This window comes from Balaenoptera acutorostrata, chromosome 8, assembly GCF_949987535.1.
Source record: "Balaenoptera acutorostrata chromosome 8, mBalAcu1.1, whole genome shotgun sequence".
Lineage (NCBI taxonomy): Eukaryota > Metazoa > Chordata > Mammalia > Artiodactyla > Balaenopteridae > Balaenoptera > Balaenoptera acutorostrata.
The window spans coordinates 4,448,203-4,473,805 of NC_080071.1; the positions used below are offsets into that span (position 1 = coordinate 4,448,203).

Genomic DNA, 25,603 nt, shown 5'->3' on the forward strand with positions numbered 1-25,603 from the left:
ACTTCAATAGTCTTTAATTTAAAAAATTAAATTGATTGATTTGCTGGTTGAATTGATTATTTATCTTGGTGTCAGGCTGTCTAAAATGGAGAATTATGGTGCTTGTCTGAATAAACCAAGTAAATATATTCTCTATACAAATAATCTGTTTATTTCAGTTCAATGTATCTCGACATGTTTATTTAGCACATTCTCTAGGAGAGATAATCATTAAATGAGTAACTTTTCCCAGTGAGGCCATTCATGTGTGAATGCACATGTGGATTTAAATAAAACTTACTAATACTAAATACGTAAAAACCAAATTTATCTAATATAATTTTCCTTATATAAAGCTGATCAAATATTGCATACCCATTAACAGGATCCACCACAATCCCTCTGGGATGGGACATTTCTCCCTCTAGGAGAGTCTTCCGACTCTGAGAAGCCTTTTCCAGCCTAGCCACGTTAATGGTCTTCCTATGGCCATCATTTGTCCAGTAAAGGTTATTTCCAATCCAGTCCACAGCAATGCCCTCCACATTATCCAGATCTGCAAAAACCAAAAACAAGAAAGAAAGAAATTTTACATTAGTGTCCACTACTTACCTTCTACTTAATAAAAAGTATAATTTTAAAAGGAATACATTCTGATCTATAAATCCTTTTTAGTGTGATTTTTGCAAATATCATCCCATAGAATATTTTTCAATTTTGTTTTGAATGCCAGGCCCTCTCGAGATATTTTATTTGAAACAGTGATCTGCAGAAAAACAGGAAAATATAAGTGATGAGAAAAAGAAATGGTGAAAGATAAGTTCTCAGAGTAAAAATACAGTTTCATAGACTGTTCAGAAGAAAAATCAAGTAACATGATCTAGTAATACGTTCTAAAAGTAAGCATGTTCAAACATGTAATATGTAATCTGAACAACCAAAATAATATGAAGGCCCTTTTGCCAAGAGTTGAACAGGTCCAGCAGAAGCACACATTTGAAAGCCCAGACTAGGCTTTTATCATGGAACTGCATGAACAGTGAATCTCAAAGAAACACTAAAATATTTCTGTATATTCTAGACTTACTTTAAAAAGGACGCTCTTACAGACTCCTCTAAGATACAGGCAGTTATAATTCAAAGGAATACTGTAAATATATAATCATATGCGCTCCCCTAATTCAAATCTTTACAGAAGGGGAAACTCTAACACTTAAGAATGAAGGCTTATAGTTTATTACCACATAAGCAGTGGTAGAATAGGGATAAAATCCAAGTCAGAGGATCCCCAACGTAGAGATTTTTATAACTGCACTGTTCCTATGGTGAATCTTTTCCTCACTTTTTGCCATCTTGTAAACCATCCTCCAGACTGTACACAACATCCTAAATATAATTCTATCCCTCTATTGCACGAGAAATTACTGTGAACTTCTTTCAAAACCAGGAAAGCCTCTGTCTCTTTTCCTCCTGGGTGTGAGGTAGAGAACTGGCACTTACTGGACACAACAACAGGTAGTAGTACATCAGAGACAGAGATGAACATTCACACACTACTGGGAAATCTACATGACATTTTCCCTCATACGCAGATGTCATAAACATTGACTATTATCATATTCTTTAATCATGGCCCTCTGGCCTTGGAAAAAATAAAATTTTCTTTTGTGACCCTTTCTGCTAATCAGCATGTGCCCTAACTCAGGATGACTAATACAGTGTGTGATTTGATCTAACTGAAAATCTGATTATAGTGAATCAGACATGTTCTCAATTGCACTAAGCTATCTGCTTCATTACCAACCAATATGAGTAATTTTCACAGGTTAATTGTGCCTATGCTTAGAAAAAAGTTTCATTTTTGTCTTTACTTTACTGACACTTAATTTTACTGAGCACTTTCCTGCTCTGGCATAATGGAAAGAGAGTAGCTATTTACTCTTTTCTATTTATCATAGTCTATGGCTGGTTTTTGTCTTGTTGTGGGTTTTCAAAAGTTATATTACACCTGAAATCTAACCCAGCATGGAAACTTTCTTCCTCAATAACCTTCTCATTTCTAAAACATTCCCTTTTGACATCTGACTTAATACTTTTTTCTTTTTCATATGAAGCAGTTGTAGTATTATTTGATTGAAATTTTGTTTCTGACACTTGGGTAAGTAACTCAGTCACTCTGATCCTTAATTTCTCCATTTAAAAAGTGATGATAATAATAGCAGCTACTCTGTAGGATGAGTAAACAAGAGGTAAATTAGCTACTGCATGTAAAATACTTAGCATACTGCCTGTAATATTGTAAATTCTCAACATGTTAATTTTTATAAATTTATCAGGATTAAAAATAATATACATACATACATACATACATACATATATAAATCCTGGCTCTTTTGATAGGAATAGACCTTACATTTTTATCTTTTAAAGTAATTTTTCAGTAATATTTCCTTACATTTTACCTGGTGGCCAAATTTAATTAGAAATAGGATATGCAGAGTCAGTTGTGAATAAATAGGGTGGGATGGAATGGAATTCTAAAAAGCAGAACTTGGGAGGATCCTGTCTCTAATTGGTTCATTTGTTTTGTCTTTGAAACATGAAATGTTTGAATAGCATGAAGTAGTGATTAGGATCACAAGTTCTAGAACCACACTTCCTAGGCTCTGTAACTCTGAGCGAGTTACACCTGATCTTTAAGATTGGTGTAATGATACTGTTTAACTCATAGGATTGTTTTGAGGATTAAATGAATATATAAAACTCTTAAAAATAATGTTTGGCACAAAATAAATACTACATAAATGTTGCTATGAATATTATTACTAATAGTATCATTATTATTATAATCTTCTCTTTAGCTACCTATCTATTGAGACAGCAATGAATCCATTAGCCTAGAATGTTTTTTAATATTATTTGTGTGTGTGTGTGGGGGGGTGGTGTGTGCTTTGTTTTGTTTTTCTGTTCTGGAAAGGATGTGGATGAATGAAAATTTTTTAAAAAACAGAAACAAAAACTCAAAAATGAGTCTTATGTGCAACTTGGGAATTTTTTTAGGCTATCTTTAACCAGACATGGAGAAACTTCCTCTCTTATACTTGTAGGACAAAGCCTGAAGAATCAATGAATCCCTTTCTCAACAAATATACATTGGTAAGGAAAATACTCTGGCTCTATATCATTTGACATCTTCCTTTAACTTATGACTTAGATGAAACACTAAGACATATAGAGCATTGGTTTTATGTACACTTAATTTTTCACTCAACAGGGTTTGGATGGGGCCTCCCTGAGACTGACTCTCAGGATCTCTATGACCAAAATCCTTCAACTAGGTGATCAATAACATATGAAGGTTTATGGCACTGAACTTCCAAACAAACATAGCTAACTACAGAGATAGTAATCACTAGCTCAAGGAAACACATGACTGATCAAATGCAAGAAAGTTGTTTGTTAAAGAGAAACTTGCTAGAGTAGATTGCTTTGATACCTGTGGGTAGAGTTGAATTATTCTACATTCTAAAATCAATATTCATTACATCATCATCATTATTATTTTTACATAACGAAAGCAAACAAAGAGTATGACTTTTTTAAAAAATCTGGTCAAAATCTCCCTTACGTTTCACTAGATACCCATTTTCATTAATTGAGAGGCAAGAACTCAACGTGCTTGTACTTTTTCAAAAAAAAAGAGAAAAATTCCAGTAAATAATGGTTTCCTGTAATCTTTTTAGATTAAGATTATGTCTATATGTTCCTTTTTAAGTGAAGAAATGAGACATTTATCCATATAATTCAGATTAAAAACAGACTTTTTCATTTATTCTGTGAATACTTAAGGTTAACATATTATTTTGACTCAAATAATTAAAATTTCCATTACTTTTTCTTTGTAAACATTGTTCTAGTACATCAAGAATAACTTTTATAAATGGACAGAATATATAAATAGTGCTCTAGAAAAACATCTCATCAAAGCTAGATATTTTTCACTGAAGTGAAAAATTCTTGATGGTAGCATTGTTATTTCCTACAGTTGATACCTACCATTAATGAAATGTGGATGAATAAGAGATAATAAAATTTATATAAATTAAAAAGAATAATTATGTGGATTTAAAATAAAACAGAAAGCTATTTATAGTAATTTAATATCTAGGATTAGATAAAACAAGCATTTGAAACAGAGGTTGGAAAACATATTTCTAAAATGAAAACATCATTCCAGATCTGATTTTTAGATACTATACCTTTATGAAACAGAAGAGGATTAAAGTTTTTATATTTAAAATAAGATCTTCAACTTTTAAAAATGGGTCCAAGATTAAAAAAAAAAAAATTAAATGGCCAAGGATGTGAGCAGTGGCCTTAGTTTCCTTAAGGTGCATAAACCAGATCTCCAGATTAATGCATGTCTTGATGCTTTGCAACAGAATTTGATTAAGGAATCATAAGGAATTAACTGGAAATTACACCCCATAATTGCCATTATAAAAACACAGTGCCTCTATTTTTCCAATGTATCCAAGTTCTTCTATCCTTAGTACGAACATTATTTTTCTGAGTCGGAATGAAGTATTCCAAAAGTGTTTGCATGAGTTCAGATTATGACCACATGCCTTAAATAACTGGAAGTGCCCTATGCATGTAGATACGTCCAGGGCCAGCGATACCTTACCTTGCCCCAGAGTCAGTGTTTGGACAACTCTCCTGCCTCATATTCCTACAGTTCAATTAATTCAAATTCTCTTTGTGCATCTCAATAAGGCCTGAGGCGATGTATCTGACATGTGTGAATGAAGTTCATTTAATTAATAGTGTAGCAGTAAAGTTGCCTGCTGAATTTTCTACCTCATAAGGTTACAGGAGTACTTGGCCAGACTAAAGTTTTCAACATCATCTGTCCCCAGTGGCTAGCTGAGGCTGATGGTCTCATCCTTATTTTCATTCCAAGTCCTTCCTCAGTTCATTTATTAGGTCGGGGAGGGTGAATACACAAGTTACTCTCAATGAGAACAAAATACTTCGCTGTTTTCGTCAAAGAGATATGTAAAGTGCCTATAAGGGTCTTGTTTTTCAGATGAACAGAATATATTAAAACATAGTGGTTTCCTTCTATTATCAAAAATGTGTTTTCAGTTTCAATTTGGGGAGAGGGTGATACTGGTGGTCTCTCTAGGACATTCGGATATGTCATCTTTGATGCAGTGATGAACATATGTAAGAAAAAAAGAGAGTGCCACAGCATGCATCATAGTTACCAATACAGTAATCTAAAGTGATGAGTAAAATGAAACATTTCAAGAACTGTTAAGAGCTGAGATTTTACCCTACTTTCGAGCTAACAAGTTAGCCTGGTACTGTTTCATGGATAATGGCGGATGACACAAAACTTGTAGGACAGATAGAGAAGTCTTTATTACTTATGGCAAGCAAGCAGCATGGCCATCAGCAGACTGGTGTCCCTTTAGTCCAAAGTCCCCTGGGGACAGCTGGGATGGGCCCATATGGATGCCTTCACACACAGTTGATTGCATTGCAGGAGAAGAATTCCAAATTTAGAAAACCCAAACATTTTCTAATAGGCGATAAGCAGGCCTGCTTATCTGCACCTGATGGATACTCTACCTCTTCTTCCAAGTATCTCTTCTATGCAAACATCCTTGTTAGGATACCTCAGAACAAAAGGCAAATAGTGCCTCACTCTAAGACATGCAGAAATGTGAGGGATCCATGGAGAAGTGTCTCCCAAGAAAAAAAATCCTAAAAAGTCATAATTTATGTCTTTAATAATGCAGATACAGTAAGAAGTATATGAATATGACCATAAATAAAAATCATTTCTGGGTCCCAGGCTATTGCCCTTATGGGAATTCTCTGTTTACACTATCACACCTTAAAGCATATTGTTCAGCTAGCCAGGTGTGATGAACTAATTTTATGAGTCAATTTGGCTAGGCTGTGGTACACAGATATTCAGTTAAACATCAGTCCAGATATTGCTGTGAAGGTATTATTAGATGATATTAACATTTAAATCAGTACAATTGGAGTAGAGTAGATTACTCTCCATAAAGTGGGTTGATCTCATCCAATGAGTTGAAAGTTTTAAGAGAAAGTAGACTGAGATCCCCTAAGGAAGAGGGAATTTGGCTTCTACACTGTCTTTGGATTCGAGCTGCAATATCATCAACTTTTCCCTGGGTCTACAGCCTGTCACTCTACCCCATAGATTTTGGACTTGCTATTCTCCACAATCATGTGAGGTAATTATTTAAATATATAGCTCTGTTTCTCTTTCTTTATGTACACATCCTATTGGTTCTGTTTCTCCAGAGAACCCTGACTAATACACCACTGCCATGCCTGCAATCCAGAAATGATTCTGCTGAATGCTCTGGGCAGAAGGGCACTCTTCACATTCATTGTTTCCAGATGAAACATTGCAACGTATATACCATGCAAGCCAGAGTAGCTTCCAATTTAAGAAAGTCCCCACAGTTATGGAATGAGCATATAGCTCATTTTACAATATTCCACGACAAATTTCTAGATAATATCCCAGTTGTATTGTAAATATTTTTAATGTTTTTATTTTCTGCATATTATGATGTTTTGACATCTTTAAAAAAACCTTTCTAGCTGGGGGGAGACTACCTCTCCTGGAGATAGCCAATTACTAAAGATAGCAAAGGGCACAGCCAAGAACTTGCCTTTGATGTGCAACCTAACCACTCCAGAGCCATACCTCCTCTACCTGGTCTCTACAGGAGGCAATATTCCTCTGCCTAATCATCCCAGGGCCAGGTACCATGCCAATAGCAACCAGATTTATCATTTAAAGCCCAATGGAATTATTCAAACTAGACAATCCTAAACTGCTTATCTTTCCCTGCTTTGCCTTTCCCACAGAAACTCCAGTAAAGCCTGTGGCCTACTGGTTTCCCTTCATTTCTGTCTTTTGCCCCGTGACCACCCTGGTTTGTCTCCTGTGTGGTCCTCTGTGGTGTGCTGTGCCTTCTGTTTCTGGGACCTGAAAATATAACAAACTTGGTTTTTCTGAACCCTCTCCACTGTCTCATGTTGTGACCATACCTGACTAACCATCTCATAAAGAATGCAAAATATGAGTCTTCATTGTGAATGGGGAGAGAGAAAGGAATTTCCGTTCATGCCCTTTTACTACCCAATTCGGCCTACTTAACGAGAGAACAGAGCAAAAATCACTTCAACTTCTGAACGCAAAGTATCACAGATATTCTTGAATATTCCTTTCAGTCCTATGAAGTAGGTTATAATTTATAAAAATAAAATACTTTGAAATTGGACTTCCCTGGTGGTACAGTGGTTAAGAATCCACCTGCCAATGCAGGGGAAATGGGTTCAAGCCCTGGTCCAGGAAGATCCCACATGCCGTGGAGCAACTAAGCCCGTGCGCTACAACTACTGAGCCTGCACTCTAGAGCCCATGAGCCACAACTACTGAAGCCCACATGCCTAGAGCCCGTGCTCCGCAACAAGAGAAGCCACCACAATGAGAAGCCCGCGCACCGCAACGAAGAGTAGCCCCTGCTCGCTGCAACTGGAGGAAGCCTGCACGCAGCAACAAAGACCCAATGCAGCCAAAAATAAATAAATTTATAACAAAAAAAGAATACTTTGAAACTTATTGCACTAATACTAAATTACTCCATCTCTTTCACATTAGATGAAAAGGCAACTCTATTAGAAGTCACTTGAGCAATTTAATTTCATAAAAATGACTTTTTTTAGCTATATTTTCTAATATGTTTCATATTTTTGCACTTATTTAAACATTCAAATAGGTGTATCACTTCAATTGATAATTTTTACTGAACTTTGAAAAGAAAACAAGGTAGCACACGCTTTGCTTAGGCATCATGTTTAGTGAAAGATAGTGATAATTAAATTTCAAGTTGAGTTTAAAAGTCAGAGGCTATACATCTTTATTACATTTATAATTACCATGACAAAGAACAAATGTGTCAACTCATCTGACCATCCTCCTGGAGCTCAGCTTAACATACTAAATTATCAAAAGTATACTTGTTTCAGACCCTCATTAGTACCCAGAGGGAAAATGATAGGCAAAATTCATGTGTGGATAACAGGTAAATGTGATAAAGGAAGTCAAGTCCTTAATAGTAATTTATCTCACAAAAACTTTATATAAGTATCTAAGAAAATGCGTACAGTCACACCCTTCTTTGGTCCACAGGTAGTCTTACAAAACTGAAGCAGTGAATCAGGGGAAAATGTAATAATAAAACTAGGCAGGGACCCAGTTCTAAGGTCAGTATTTTAGAGATAAAAGGAAGCTAAAGAATCATAAAGTCCAACGTCTAGATTCTACAAATCATGAAAAAAGCCCTGGAAAGTAAAGTGATTCACAAGGACCCATTTTTAGTTAGTAGTCAATACAGTAAGTCTGGAAATATGACTCATGTTCCAATGTGCCTATCTACTTTAAAGTTGGATCTCTAGCATTGTACAAAGAAAAATTATAAACAGAAGCAAAAGTCAAAGAAAGTTAACATAAGCGATGATTTATTAGAAGGAAAAAGTAGGATGTAAAAGAGGGGGAGTGGAGATGAGCAAGATTACTGAAGTGAAGGATCCTTTAACAACCTTCCAATCAAAATTATTATTCTCAATAAACTGTAGCTTTAATTTCTTACCAAAATAGATTAGATGGCTGACAATGTAGAGATTCAACAAATGTGTATATGAGGGAAGTCAAATATTAAAATAAAATATAAGGAAAAACTGAGATGCTGTTACAGAATACATGAGACTGAGAAAATATAACTACTAAATTCATGATGGAAAAACTGGTGAAATTTGATTAAGTTCTTTAGTGGTAACTGTATCAACATTAATTTTCTGGTGTTGATAATTGTGGTATTGTTCTGTAAGATGTTACTATTAGGAAAAACTGTGTGAGGGATATCAAAACCTCTCTGTACTATTTTGCAATTTTTCCACCAAACTAAATAAAAGTAGTTCAAAATTAAATTTTATAAATGCAATCAAATAAATGAATGACTGGTTTTGGAAATGCATTATTTGTAATATAAAGAAGATGTCAAAGGTTAACTGTGGCATAATCTGTAGGAAAAAGGGAGATAGTTAAAAAGTGATATTAATACTATATTTTCTAACAATTTTGGGGCAGTATGCTAAATGAATCCTTGCAATTCCACAGCAAATTCATAAAGAAAATTAGTGCAGAATAATTTATCTAAATAAGTATATAGTATAAAATCATTCAAGGTAGTTATGCAACTGTGCAAGAAAAACATGGTATGAAGCGGTGCACAAAAATAAGATGTTAATTCAGAAAGCCTGGCAAAGTTTAAGACAGGGATATTTTACAGGTATTAACTAAAAATCATATTTTTTTAATTAAAAATGTTACATAAGTTCAAATGAATTATGGGAATATGTAAAATTTTTTAAGATTCCTGAAAAGTCATCAGGGAAGCTCACTATCAGAACAATTTCAATAAATACCAAAGTAACTTAAGATAATCAAAAAATAATAATAATGATTGAACTTATTGCTCCTTATTTTAGAATAAAAAAGAATCAACCTTTAATCATTTTTGGTTTCGTTTAATCAGTTTAATTACTATTTTTAAAGTAATGACAGCCAAATAAAAGGCCCCATTCATCCATTCAATGAATATTCATTGCATAGCTACTATATGCCAGGCACCGTTCTAAGCCCTAAGGCTCTATCAATGAACAAACAAACAAAAACCTCTGACACCTTGAAGCTTACATTCTTATAGCAAGACAAAAAACAAACAAACAAAATATACCTAGGATAAGTACAAAGGAGAAAAAGTAACCAGCTCAAGGCAGTAAGGATTTGGGTGGGAAATTTGCGTAGATGCACAATTTTAGATGAGGTGACCAGCAAGGTCTAAGGAGGTGGCCTGTAAGCAAAGACCTCTAAGAGGTAAAGGAGAGAGGCAAGGGGGCATCTGATGGAAGAGTGTTCCAGACACAAGGAACATCACATGTAAATGCCCGGAGGTGGGGCCACACCCAGAGTGTTCAGGGGATGACAAAGAGAATATCAGAAAAGGAGTAACAGGGATATTATGGGTTATATAGAAGAAAAACAACTTAAATGAACCATATCTTCCCCTATGAATTTAAAAGTACTTATATGGAACATTTTTGAGGTGATTATACGTAAAATCTTCATGTACAATAGAGATAAGTGAGCCTTTATTATGACGTGTGTTTATTTGCAGGGTCTTATTTATGGGTATTGGGAGAGGCAGTCCCCAGTGGACCTGGAGTCTCCCTGAACTTCACTGCTGAGGGTACCGAACTGTAAGGCTTGTCTGTCTTCTGATACTGAATAGTTTCTATAGCTGGTCTCACAGGCAACTAAATCAAGGTGACCACAGGGCGACTACTGCGTAACCGTTCACTCTACAAGATAGGGGGACTTGAAAACTTTCTATTTGCGATATTGTTGGCTGTTTGCTCAAAAGGTGCTGATGCCCACGCCGTGGGTTCCTCATCTGTGGCACAACCCACTCCGTGCTTAGCATTTATACGGACCCATGACATCGCCCTGTGAGACTTGGGGACAGGGAACCAGAGCAACTATGCTGACGCTAATGCTGTTTGCTGTGCTGTGAGTAATAAACAATCTGAAGTCTCATTTTCTACTGTCGGCACCTATGCAGTGGTGGCAGGCTTCCTCCCTGCCATCCTCGATAACAAGGTTGCTCAACACTGGCACTACTGACATTTGGGACTTGATAATTCTTTGTTGTGGGAAACTGTCCTGCACATGGCACTATGTTTAGCAGCCCCAGTCTCTATAGTAAATGCCAGGACCACCTCCTTCCCCAGTTGTGACAACCAAAAATGATTCCAGATGTTACCAAATATCCTATGGAAAACAAAATTACCCCTGCTCTATGAAGTTGGAGTTTTACCTTGTGAGTGAACGAAGTGATATTTCTCAAACGTTTTTTAGTCCATTTTGATTTCTCTAAATATGAATTTTCTTGCCATCAAATGAAAAGTTCTTTGCAACATTATTTTTTTGGCAAAATTACCAAAGAATATTAAATTAGGTATCTGTAGCTAGTAGAGCAGCAATACAAACTACTCTTAAAAAATATGCAGTCTCAGAGTGGACCAAATTTCATTGTAATTCCATATATAAAAAATACTTTAAAAGGAGAAATGGTAAACATTTCATGGTTAAACATTGTGACAAATGTCTTAGAAATATTTGTCTCAGAATGATTTGTTTCTTGTATATCTCTAGATATATTTTTTAATATCAAAAAAGGATACTTTTTGATTTTTACCTGAAATAATAGTGAGCTAAATTTTACTATTTGAAATTTCTCTGTTTGAGACAAGTTACAAATACCCTAACAGCTAAAATATCAAGGTAACCCTCTGACTCAAAATGTGCACATACATCTTTGATGTACAATTAAGGTTTATAAAAACTTGTTTTAGTAGCAGAGGTAAAAGTGCTAATTTTGTAGTTAGGAAAGTACTGCTATCCTGTGGAGTCAGATGTGTACTAACCAAAGAAGAAAACAGCTGTGTATTAAAATATGTCATATAGTTATCAGACCACTACCACCCATGAAATATACTAGTATCATTACAATGTATTCATTCAAGTTGTCTAAACATTTCATATTACACTGGATGATAGTTAATTTGTTGTTTTAGATCTGAAAAACTTAGAGCCAAAATGCATATTTTGATGAGAACTTTGATTCTTTCCAGTTGCATAGGAATAGTGAGTAGAGAATACAGAGAAAAGAGAGTTGATGTATTTCATTTAAGGAAGGTCTGAGTGGTCATCATTTCTTTTACTTTTTCTTTTTCTTTTTGGGGGAGGGGGAAGCAAAAGGTATGAGGACACATAATACAGTTTCCTAGCATAGGTGTGAGTCTAGAATAAGCCTGGTCTGGGATATAGAGATACTATATGCTAGTTTGCTATGGTAAGTCTGGGAAGTAAATGTGACTTCTGTTAACAATAACATATCTTGAAGAATTTAGGGTTTTTTTTTTCCTCTTTTAGTCATCTATGAAACCTGTGCTTTCAGGATATTTCCCAATGTATTTTTACAAGATATTATGTTTTGTTCACTGGTATATCTCCAGGGCTTAGAACATTGCCTATATATAACATGATCTCAATGAATATTAGTTGCTTGAATGAGTATATAAGCGAATGACTCAACATCACCTCATCAATAATTCCAGCTTTCCTCCGAATGACATACAAGGCCTTCTGAAATTATTTTCCACTAACCTCTTTTATAAGCCCTATGATCCAAGCATCTGCAGTGGACGATACTACTTTTAGCAAATTGATGTGCTATTCTGGAGAAAACATGGACTTTTTTTGTCAGAGAGAAATTGGCGTCTTCACTCTCCTGCAGCCTTTCATTGTAATCTTTCTAAGAATTTTTATAAGACTTCCCCTTATTCGGTCGTTGTGAAGGTAAAGTGAAATAATATATAAGGCATTAAAAAAAACCAGAATTTAATACATATTAGCAATGCTAGCTCATTTCCCTACTCCCATATGCATATTTCACTTTCCCATCTCTGTGCCAGTTTTACCTCCTATTCCCTCTCTATTCTAGCATTTTCCCATTTTCTAAATCCTTCACCTTTTTTAATGCCAAAAGAATTTTCTATCTGCTACACAAATCTTCTCTTATTATCCCTGTGAAATTCATCTATCCTTTAAATTCCCTTAGTAGTATATCTGAATGCCATTCCTGACACCACCTACTGCCTTGTTAAGCTTCCTGAAGTGTGGACAGGCCAACTTTTCCTTTAGTCTCTGTGGAACAGGAGGGAAGGATAAAAGTATAATTCATGCTTGAAACCCCTAGTAGAGATCAGTAGTAAAGGCTTGGTAAATATTTGTAAAATTTTAAAAAATGAATGAATGAATGAATGTAAGCACTGTAAATCCAGGGGAAAGAAAAAATAACAGGGAATTAAGAATATGTGGTTAGCTTATTCACTCCAGAATACTAGTGAAGAATACTCTTATTGTTTCAATATGATCATCATTCCCATATTTTCATAGAGTAGCAAATACCTAGAAGAAAAATTAAATCCTTAGTTTAACTACTAGACCCTTAAAATATTCAAATATTTGGAACTATAGAAAACATTTTGTTTTTTATAGATACCACCTACAAAGAATCGAATCAGAGAGAAAAATCACACATATGAACATACACAGATTTTCACATGGAGACATATCACTTAATCAGGCTAAAGATGTCCCACACCCCACTGTTTGACATATGCCACCACTATTCTCAGGAGCATCAAAAGCAAAATTTGGAGAGTTATTTTTTAAATAAATACCCTGGATGATAAAAAAATATTACTACTTAAAAAGTGCTATGTAATGAAAAAGGCAATAAGAAATAGTTTTTTTTTTCTTGTTATCCTAAAGTTGAATGTGCTAGGGAATTTGGAATGTCAGTAATGCAAGGATTGGTAAATTATATTCAATAAAGAGTAATTCACATTCTGCTACTACAGGGCAGCACCTCTTAATTCAAAGAATAAGGGGGAAAAAAAATCTCTGAGACGGGATAGATAGAAAATTCAGTATCATTGTCATAGCAAATTATCTAATATTCCAAGAACAGTCTCAAGAGTTGTTTAATAAGAAATAGATTCGTCTTTCTATAATTAAGGTACTTATAGTTTGAAACTAGGTATTTGATAAATACCTCTTTCTAGATCATAGATTATTTTTTCCAAAGTTTGTGCAGCATTTTAATAGTCATGTTCTATCTCATCTGGATTATAGTCCCCAGGATTCCTGGCAGAAAGATGAAATACCTCCTAGGAAAGCTGCTGCTTCTCCATATATTTAAACACTCAAATTAATCTGAACTTCACAGTTTTCCAGAACATAATCATAATAGAACTTACTTAATTTAGAAATGATTTCATATTTAATATTTAGTATTTAGAACATACGAAATAGCTGGAAGATTATAGAAATATAAATTGGGAGCTGGGAATATTAGTTACAATTCTGTTGCTAACTATCCATTAGATCTTGGGCAAATGATATAACCTCTCTGAATCCATTCGGCTTCCTATGTAAAATTAGAAAATAACACACACGCACGGCCAGCTATTTCTTTCTTAAGTACATACCATGTACTAAGTGCCTTACAAACATCATGGGTCCCAATCCTCAGAGCAACTGAGAACAATTATTCCCATTTTACAGATGTAGTAGATAAAGCCTCGGAGAGTTTACATAACCTGCCCAAGCTCATACAGCTAGTAAGTTATGGAGCAGAATTCCGATTTAGATACTCTGACTTCTGCACCTGCCCATTTAACCTCTGTTTTATGTTACCATGATCTTTAAGGACATTTACATTTCCAAATTTCTATAACTAACTGTTTTATAATTATCCCCAACCTATGCTAATTTATGAACAGCATAACTAGGGGAAATATGATGACTTGTTACAAAGAAGATGGCATTTGGGAGTTCTGCAATCAGACAAACAGGTTAAAACCCAAGCATAACATGCAACAAGTTGAGTTATAAGACAATATTCCTTAACTCCTGTAAAACCTAGGTCCCTAACTTTTGCAAAAAAAAAAAAAAAAGTATTTCTTACATTCAAAGGTTAGCTTGAGTGTTCAGAATATTTTATATGAAATATTTGGTACATACTAGGAGCTTAGTAAATGCTATTGTAACAAATAAATATTTTGCCAATTGGATCAGATTTAAATTGGTTTAAAATATCATTTTAAGTACTGAAGCCATGAAATTTATAAAAATAATTATTATTAACTTGAAGGAGCTATGTAAAATGTCAAATATGTATAATATTATATTTATACAAAATGTATATATATATATATCTATCTTATGAAGGAATAAAAATTATTTAAAAATTTATCAAATTACAGAATTGAAGAACATTACTTAGTTATTTGAGATTAAGTTTCAATAATTTTAATTATCTACTTAATATTTTAAATATTTGATTCGATAAGTTACCTTAATTTTTTATAAGAGCTAACTATGAAACAAAATTAATGTTTTCCTTTTGCTACATTTTAACTTTATAATATACAAGGTAGTCTTAATGTGAAATGCTCTATAGGACTTGCCAAAATAAAGTCTGTGTAGGTTACAAAAAATTGGTACTGAAGCTATTTAAAAGCTAATTAAGTTATGAATGACAGTAGGTAGATGTTTGTGAAGTTGTAAGAGACAAAGATTGCAGCACAGCTAGCCCACAATAAGAAGAAACACTACTTCTAGAAAAAAAGCCCTCGTGAAAACATAAAACATAAACATAAAAGGAAAAACATAAAAGGAAGAAATTCAGTGCTAAGAAGATTTGGGGAAAGGATTTAACAGGCAGAAAACAAACTAAAATAAAATAACATCCATTTAAGAGGTAAAATGAAAATTTATGGCTATCCATTTTTTTAAAGAAACTATCCCTGTTTGAAGAAAACAACTTATGTTAATGTGACCAAAAGTGATCACAGTTTCACTAGTTTCATTAAAACTCTTCTTTACATGCTTACCCAAAACTCCATTACTTTGCTTTGTAATAGCTATTTTCTTTTAAATTCTTACTTAAGTAAGATACTAATTAATTTCATGCTGTACATATTTTAAAAGGACAGTCAGATGGGGGTATAATAAATCACATGGCCCTCTCTAGAGGTAATCACTAAAAACACTTTATTAATCTTACCAAAAACTTAATATACTTATATAAATCGGATTATCCTGCCTGCAAAAAATATTGTTTTGCTCACTTTGTTTATTTATCAGTTTGTCTGGGAGTTCTGTTTGTACCAGTATATATAGCTCATCTCATGCACTTTTAAATTTAAATATAGTTGGCATACAGTATTATATTAGTTACAAGTATGCAACATAATGATTTGACATTTACATACATTACAGTGATCACCATGATCAGCCTAGTAACCATCTATCCTCAAAGTTATTACGATATTATTGAGCATATTCCTTATGCTGTATATTACATCACCATGACTTATTTATTTTATAACTGAAAGTTTGTACCTTTTAATCCTCTTTACATATTTCCTCCCCCCCCCCCAACAAATCCCCTCGGGCTACCACATGTTTATTCTCCGTATGAGTCTTTTTGGTTTTTTTGTTTTATGTTTGTGCATTTGGCTTTTTGTTTGTTTTAGATTCCATATATAAGTGAGATCATACAGTATTTGTAGTTCTCTGACTTACTTCACTCAGCATAATTCCCTGAAGATCCATCCAGTTCTTACAAAAGGCAAAATTTCATTTGTCTTTATGGATGTGTAATATTCCACTGTGTGTGCATAATACCCTCCAGGTCAATCCATGTTGCTCACATGGCCAAATTTCATTATTTTTTATGGGTGAGTAATATTCCATTATGTATGTATATGTGTGTGTGTGTGTGTGTGTGTGTGTGTATATATATATATATATATATATATATATATATATATATACCCCTCATTTTTATCCATTCATATATTGATGGACACTTAGGTTGCTTCCATATCTCACCTATTGTAAATAATGCTGCAATGAACATTGTAGTGCATACATCTTTCTGAATTAGTGTTTTGTTTTTTTTTTCTGGTAAATATCCAGAAGTGAAATTGCTGGATCTACAGTAGTTCTATTTTTAATATTTTGAGGAAGATCCATATTGTTTTCCATAGTGTCTATACCAATTCACATTTCAACCAACAGTGTATGAGGGTACCCTTTTCTCCACATCCTTGCCAGCACTCTTGTTATCTTTTTGATAATAGCCATTCTGATAGATGTACGATAGTATCTTGCAAACTTGATTTGCATTTAACTGATGATTAATGATGTTAAGAACATTTTCATGTGTCTGTTGGCCATTTGTCTCTTTTGGAAATAGGTCTATTGAGGTCCTCTGCCAATTTTTAATAGGGTTTTTTTTATGTTGAGTTGTATAATTTTGGATATTAACCCCTTATCAACTATATTGTTTGCAAATATCTTCTCCCATTCATTAGGATGCCTTTCATTTTGTTGATGGTTTCTTTCACTACGCAAAATATTTTTAGTTGGACCTTCTTTCTCAAGATTGCTTGTCTAATTGAAGGGCTTTTGTGGTTCCATAAAAATTTTAGAATTATTTGTTCTAGTCCTGTGAAAAATAGCATTGGTATTTTGATAGGGATCACACTGAATGTGTAGATTGCCTTGGGTAGTATGGACATTTTAACAATATTAGTTCTTCCAATCCATGAGCACAGTATATCATTTCATTTATCTTCAATATTTTTCATCAACGTCTTATAGTTTTCAGAGTAATGATCTTTTATCTCCTTAGTTTGATTTCTTCCTAGGCATGCTATTCATTTTGATGCAATTGTAAATGGTACTGTTTTCTTAACTTCTCTTTCAGATAGTTTATTTTTAGTGTATAGAAATGCAACAGATTTTTGTACATTGATTTTGTAATCTGCAACTTTACTGAATTCATTTATTAGTTATATTAGTTTTTAGGTGGCATCTTTAGGGTTTTCTATACATGGTATCATGTCATCTGCAAACAGTGACAGTTTTACTTCTTCCTTTCTGATTTAGTTGTCTTTTATTTCTTTTTCGTGTCTGATTGATGTAGCTAGATCTTTCAATACTATGTTGAATAAAAGTGGCAAAAATAGGCGTCCTTATTTGTTCCTGATCTTGGAAGAAATGCTTTCAGTTGTTCAAAAGTGAGTATGATGTTGACTGTGGGATTGTCATACATGGCCTTTATTATGTTGAGGTATGTCCCTCTATGCCCACTTCATTGAGTTTCTATCATAAAAGGATGTTGAATTTTGTCAAAAGATTTTTCTGCATCTATTGAGATGATCATATGATTTTTATTCTGTAATTCTTTATTCTTTGTTAATATCATATTATCACATTGATGGATTTGCAGACATTGAACTATCCTTACATCCCTGGGATAAATCTCACTTGATCCTGGTGCATTGTTGTATTCAGTTTGCTAATATTTTGTTAAGAATTTTTGCATCTATGTTCATCAGTGATATTGGCCCATAATTTTCTTTTATTGTGGGGTTTTTGTCTAGTTTTGGTGTCAGGTTGATGCTGCCTTCATAGAATGAGTTAGGAAATGTTCCTTCCTCTTTAATTTTTTAGAATAGTTTGAGAAGCATCGGTGTTAAGCCTTCTTTAAATGTTTGGCAAAATTCACCTGTGAAGCCATCTGGTCCTGGACTTCTTTTGTTGGGAATTTTTTTTTTAATTTCTGATTCAATTTCATTGCTAGTGATTGGTCTGCTTAGATTTTTCTATTTCTTCCTGATTCAACCTCAGAAAAAGGTATGTTTCTAGGAATTGATCTATATCATCTAGGTTTTCCAATTTCTTGGTGTATAATTGTTCATAAAATTCTTTGTGATCCTTTGTATTTCTATGGTGTTGTTAACTTCTCGTCTTTCATTTCTGATTTTATTTGAGCCCTCTCTTTTTTCTTGATGAACCAGGTGGCTAAAGGTTAACAATGTTGTTTCTTTTTTCAAAGAACCACCTCTTAGTTTCATCAATCTTTTCTACTGTTTTCTTCATCTTTATTTCCTTTATTTGAATTCTGATCTTTATTATTTCTTTTTTCTACTAACTTTGGGTTTTGTTTGTTCTTTTTTCTTACTTCATTTAGGTGTAAATTAGATTTTTCATTTGAGATTTTTCTTGTTTCCTGAGGTAAGCCTGTATTGCTATAAATTTCCCTCTTAGAATTGCTTTTGCTGCTTTCCATGGATTTGGGTCACTGGGTTTCCATTTTAATTGTCTTCAGGTATTTTGTTATTTCCTCTTTGATTTCTTCAATGACCCATTGGTTGTTTAGTAGCATATTGTTTAGAATCCATGTGCTTGCATTTATAGTTTTTTCTTGCAGTTAATTTCTAGTCTCATATCCTTGTGGTTGAAAAAGAAGTGTGATATGCTTTCAGTCTTCTTAAATTCATTGAGACTTGTTTTATGGCTTATCATATAGTCTACCCTAAATAATGTTCCATGTGCACTTGAAAAGAATGTGTATTCTGCTGTTTCTGAATGAAATATGCTGTATGTATTAACTGACTTTATTGGCTAATGTGTCATTAAGGCCAGTGTTTCCCTATTAATTTTCTGTGGGGATGATGTATCCATTGAAATAAGCGAAGTGTTAAAGGCTCTTACTATTACTGTATTGCTGTCAATTTCTCCCTTTATATTTATTATTTGCTTTATGTATTTAGGTGTTCCGATGTTCCTTGCATATATATTTATAATTGTTATATCTTCTTGTTGGATTGATTCTTTTATCATTATGTAATGGCCTTCTTTGTCTCTTGTTACAGTCTTCATTTTAAAGTCATTTTTTCTTATAAATGTATTGCTACCCTGGTTTTCTTTTTTGTTTCCATTTGCATGGATTATTTTTTTCCATCCCTTAGCTTTCAGTCTGTGTGTGCCTTTAGATCTGAAGTGAGTTTCTTGTAGGCAGCATATATGTGGGTATTGTTTTTGTAGCCATTCTGTCTTTTGATTGGAGCATTTAGCCCATTTACATTTAAAGTAATTATTGATAGGTATGTACTTATTTACATTTTAAAAATTGTTTTCTAGTTGTTTTGTAGTTTTTCTTTGCTCCTTTCTTCTTCTCTTGCTCTCTTCCCTTGTGATTTGATGGTCATCTTTAGTGTTATGTTTGGATTCCTTTCTCTTTATTTTTGGTGTATCTATTACAGGTTTTTGGTAGGTGGGGAGGTTCATATATAACATCATATATATATATACTTATTATATATATATATTATATATATATAGTAGGTTGATTATCTCTTAAGCTCAAACACATTCAAACAACCCTACATTTTTACTCCCCCACCCACATTTTAAGTTTTTTACATTATATTTTACATCTTTTTATTTTGTGTATCACTTAACTACTTATTGTAGTTATATATGATTTTACTACTTTTGTCTTTTAACCTTCTTACTAACTTTATAAATTATAGATCCATTAACTTTCCTGTCTTTACCAGTGAGATTTTTTTTCTTTCATAATTTTCTTATTCCTAGATATGACCTTTTCTTTTCTGCTTAGAGAAGTCCCTTTAACATTTCTCATAAGGCTGGTTTAGTGGTGATAAACTCTTTTAGCTTTTGCTTGTCTCTAAAATTCTTTATCTCTCCTTTAATTCTGAATGATAACCTTGCTGGGTATTCTCGGTTGCAGGGTTTTTTTCCTTTCAGTACTTTAAATATATTGTGCCATTCCCTTCTTGCCTTCAAAGTTTCTATAGAAAAGTCATTTGATGGTCTTATGGGAGTTTCCTATATGTAACTACTTGCTTTTCTCTTATTTTTAAGACTCTCTCTTTATCTTTAATTTTTTGATATTTTAATTATAATGAATCTTGGTGTGAGTCTCCATGGTTTGATCCTGTTTTGGACTCTTTGTGCTTCATTGACCTGGATGTCTGGTTTCTTTGCCAGATTAGGGAAATTTTCAGCTATTATTTCTTCAGATACGTTTTCTGCCCTTTTCCCTGTCTCTTCTCCTTCTGGGTCCCCTATATGTGAATTTTGGTAAGCTTGATATTGCCTACAGTTTTCTTAAACTGTCTTCATTTTTTATTCTTTTTTTCTTTTTCTCTTTGGCTCATGTGATTTCCACTATTCTGTCTTCTAGATTGCTGATCTGTTCTTCTGTATCATCTAATTGATTCCTTCTAATGATTTTTTTTTAATTCAGTTACTGTATTCTTCAGCTTAGATTATTTCTTTATTATATTTTCTAACTGTTGAAATTCTCACTCTGTTCATCCATTCTTCTTAATTTGGTGAGCATGTTTATACTCATTACCTTGAATTATTTATTGGGTAGATTGCTTATCTCTGTTTTGTTTAATTTTTTTCTTATGTTTTGTCTTGTTCCTTCACTTGGAACATATTCCTCTTTTTCCTCATGTTGCTTAATTCTCTGTGCTTATTTCTATGTATTAAGTAGGTTCATTATATCTTCCAATCTTGGAGAGGTGGCCTTATATAGGATATATCTTATGGGGTCTAGCAGCACACTTTCCTCTGGTCACCAGACTATATGCTCCTGGGGTGACCCCTATGTGAGCTGAATGTGCCTTTCTGCTGTGGCAGTCCGGACTACTGTGGGCATGTTGATGGGGGGGCTGGCCCAACCCTGTTTGTCTGTGAGGCCCTGCCTTGTGTCGCTAGTGCACTGGTAGGTGGGGCAGGCCCGTGCCATGGCTGGTTGTGATGCCTGATATCATGTGAGTGCTGAAGCCCTCCTGGTGGTCAGGGCCATCTCTTCACACAGCTGGTTGTATGGCCTGGGGCCATTACTTCATGCATCTTTAACTGCTATCCAGTATTATTTTCTGTTAAATGAATAAACACACCCCAATCCATTCTTTGTGTGTGCTTTTGAGGGGTATAATTAATGCCGGGGGGAGTAGATTGATCCGGACCTATTATTTTTAGTTTGCTTAATTATTAAATTGCTCTAAAGATCATCTTAAGACCTTTTTTTTTTCATTTCTTTCAGTTTTTATGAGGACCATAAGGTTCTACTTTTCAATTCTTTTTTTTAATTTATTTATTTATTTTTGGCTGTGTTGGGTCTTCATTTCTGTGTGAAGGCTTTCTCTAGTTGCGGCGAGCAGGGGCCACTCTCCATCGCGGTGCGTGGGCCTCTCACTATCGCAGCCTCTCTTGTTGCAGAGCACAGGCTCCAGACGCGCAGGCTCAGTAATTGTGGCTCACGGGCCCAGTTGCTCCGCGGCATGTGGGATCCTCCCAGACCAGGGCTCGAACCCGTGTCCCCTGCATTGGCAGGCAGATTCTCAACCACTGCGCCACCAGGGAAGCCCAACTTTTCAATTTTTATATTTGAAGTTTACACCTAGGATATTTTAGGTTATGGTTTCTCATGGTCTAGTCAATGTGGTAAAATCTGCACTCTAGCTAAGAAATTCCCATCATCTCTGATCACTGATGATATACTCTTCAATTTCGCAGTGCTGGTATCAATTTACTCTATTAAAAAATATTTTTGAGTGATTGTTTTTTTCTTGGATATAGAGGGCAAAGTCAGGGTGAACTGTTTGCTAATTCCTATATTTAGTCCTTTGTCCCATTTGTAATCTGACAGATGCATTCAAATAGAATGAAAACTCTTTCAGAATGACAGTTACATTTTTACTGAACACTTCACCTACTATCTGGCATCTCTGGCAATTAAATAATGTTTTATATAGGTATATGACTAGAAATCTTAGCAATAAATAAGAGTCAGATTTTGAGATAACCCTTAATCATATCATCCTGTACCATCTCTTTAATAGTAACAGATTTTTCTTCTGATAATGTAATGCATTAACCAATTTTTCTTTTTGCAAAGTGAAAACTCCCATCACTACTTCATTTATTTATTTTTAGTTAAAATGTAATATAAAATGAGCTTATTGAAAGTAAAAAACACTTAAATATTTTTGTATCAAATGAAATGTCTTTATGTGTAAACTGCTGATGTTTAAAAGCATCACAAGGGATTCACATTTATTCATAAGCAGAACTCAGCTACTTTTAAAAATTGATTCTAATGCTAAGGTGAAGGAAGAAAAAGCAGTTTTTAAAAATATTTTTATCTTATTCTTCAAATTCCCATTTGTATTAATGAATTATAGACATGAAGAATTAGGCTTCACTTAGGCTGCACAAACCAGCAAAAGAATATTGAAACACATAACAATGCGAGAAAGACCAATAATCTACACGATTACAACTTTTGTTGAGTCCAAATAAAAGCTGGGATCCCAAGGAAACACAATGAAAAGAAATCCAGAGTGACAGGCCTCTTCCAGTAAAAACGGGGTCACATTAATTGTTGTACCTTTGCCAGAGCATAGGAGGAAGAGGCAACTGACATAAACGTAGTCTTTTAAAAAAGTTAAAATGGCAAAGAATTTTAAAAACCAAGTGTGAATTAATGTGATACGTTAGAATTCTTGGGAAACCGTGACACAAAGGATTTCTTTCACTGAGTTCACAAGAGAAATATCGAAGGCATAGAAAGAGAACTGAGAGCTAGCCCTGTGTGCTTCACAGACATAAAACCCAACCTATTCCCTAGACTTTTCTCTCATACAAAGAAATCCCTTAAATCACTGAGGAAGGGGAAGGAGACCACCCCACTCCCAGAAGCAAGACAAAGATCCACTGCCTGTGAGGGAGGTACAGAAAATAAATTCATTTGCCACTAAAAAAAGGGTAGGAAATCCTCCCTTCTCCAAAGGGAAGGTGAGCTGCAGAGATAAGCAGCCATTGAGGGAGGGGTAGAAGCCAAAGCCTTGTGACCCTGAGAGAAACACCCCTGGTCCCACCACAAGTTTGCTACTTACAACAAGCAACTCTAGAGTAATGCTTGGAGAAGGGTAAGAAATTACTGTCAATGGTCCAAAACAAAGGTACGGTGACACTGAGGGAAGAGTACAAGCAAAGCTGTTTGCGTCTAGAGTGGGTACAATAAAGATGCTTGGACCAGAATTCTGAATTGATACCAAAAACAACAACAACAACAAAAAACAACAACAACAGATATTTGCTACCTTGGGGCATGGAGCAAAAGTTTATCTCCTGCCCAAGACCTCCCACAGACACATGGCAGATATTGGCTGACAAGGGAAGAGATGCATGGAAAGACCCATCTCCAAAGCCCAGAACCACAGAATCTAAATAAGACCAAAGACCAGACAAGAGAATGGAGAATGCTTTGTCTACCACCATGAGCCTCCCACTTATTAACAGGTCACAATTAAGGAAAGGGCAAGAGTGTGGCGAGAGACCCCTCAGTGAGGCAGCCATGCAGGGATTATTGAAAGCTAAAGAATGAGCAGGCACACTCCAGGATACTTATTAAGCATAAGGTAGAATCAGCCCATCACTGAAGGATCTGAAAGGTTTGGTTTACTAAAGGTAACTATAATAAGAACAAAATCCAAACCCAGTGAAATTACTGAATAGACTGATCAAGCTCTTCACACTAACACACTGACAGAAAAAATGTACCTATGCTCCTGGCCTACATTTTACTTATTTAAGTTTCTAAGGTTTTCCTACATAAATTATTTGAAATTAAGAGTCATACAGAAAGCAAAAGACAAACAACCCATTGAGATAAACTGGTCAACCAAAGAGGTAAAATGTAAATAAAATCAGACCTTAAGATGACCTTGATATGGAGACCTTCAGATTTAAACACTGAGTTATCAACATACACTTATCAGAATGGCTCAAATGAAAAAAAGACCAATAATACTATGTGCTGGCGAAAAAGCAGACCAACTGAAACCTTGATGTGGGGAAAGCAAAATGACCCAGTCACTTTGAAAAACATTTTGAACAGATTGAAGAGTTTGACAGTTTCTTATAAAGTTATGCATACACTTACCATACTGGTAGGCAATCCACGTTCAGAAATGAAAACACATGTCCATATAGTGTACTATATGCAAGTGTTTATGACAGGTTTCTTCAAAATTGACCAAACTTGAAACAACCCATTTGAACATCAACTGGTAAAAGAATAAAAGTTTTGTGGTGCATCCATGCACCATAATACGACTCACTGTGAAAAACAAATGAATGTCTGATACACTCAACAACATGGAAAAATCTCAAAAACATCTAAGTAAAGCAAATCAAACTCAAAGGCTATACATTTTAGGATTAAATTTTTCTGACATTTCAGAGAAAGTAAAACTGTAGAAAAATAGATCAGAATAGAAATCAGATCAGTGGTTGTTAGAAACTAAGGGAACTTTCTGGGGTGACAGGAACATTCCAACTTGACTGTGGTGGTGGTTATTCAACTGGAGATATTGAATTGTTCACTTAAAAAAGGTGAATTTTGCCATATATAAATTATGCTGTAATAAACCTTATTTTTAAAAATACAATTATAAACACAGCTAGAGTTTATCAGGAGAAAAATACAAATGTTTAGAGTAAATTTTGCAGCCATTTTTGGATCGAACAACAACAACAAAAATACCAGTTAGTTCAGTCATTAGTTTAGGAAAACAAACAATAAAAAGATTAATTTCTTAAAGATTTTTATCAACATGATACCAAATAACAAATATGACTGACATTTAATCTCAGATTTTTGCACTTAATTGTATCTAGCAAAGGTTGTCATAAAATCAATCTATGATGGAGCAGGTATGGGATGTATATACTCCTGGCCAGGTGCTATAGGTTCCCACGGCTAGAGCACACCCCCCATAAACCAACGTGCACAATTCACAAATCATGACACGTATCCAAAAGTAACATAATTTTCTTTGGGGCGTAAGATAAAATAGTGTAAGCAATGGGAACTGATTAATAGGAACAATTTTAGGACTTGTGATGCATTGTGAATAAGCAATCTTTTCATCCACCTTGAGAGCTAGTGTCAGTCTGGGATTGGAAATAATT

The 25,603-nt window shown here is 34.3% G+C and overlaps 1 protein-coding gene across 1 annotated transcript in view; it reads right to left on the bottom strand.

Moving 5' to 3' along the window:
• The window catches only part of LRP1B (LDL receptor related protein 1B), a gene marked incomplete at its 5' end in the record, with an annotated part of 1,526,008 nt that overhangs the window by 755,168 nt on the left and 745,237 nt on the right, over positions 1-25,603 (bottom strand). The window contains 1 exon segment of the mRNA XM_057550915.1: positions 355-535. Within this exon segment, the coding sequence (XP_057406898.1) occupies positions 355-535 (181 nt within the window).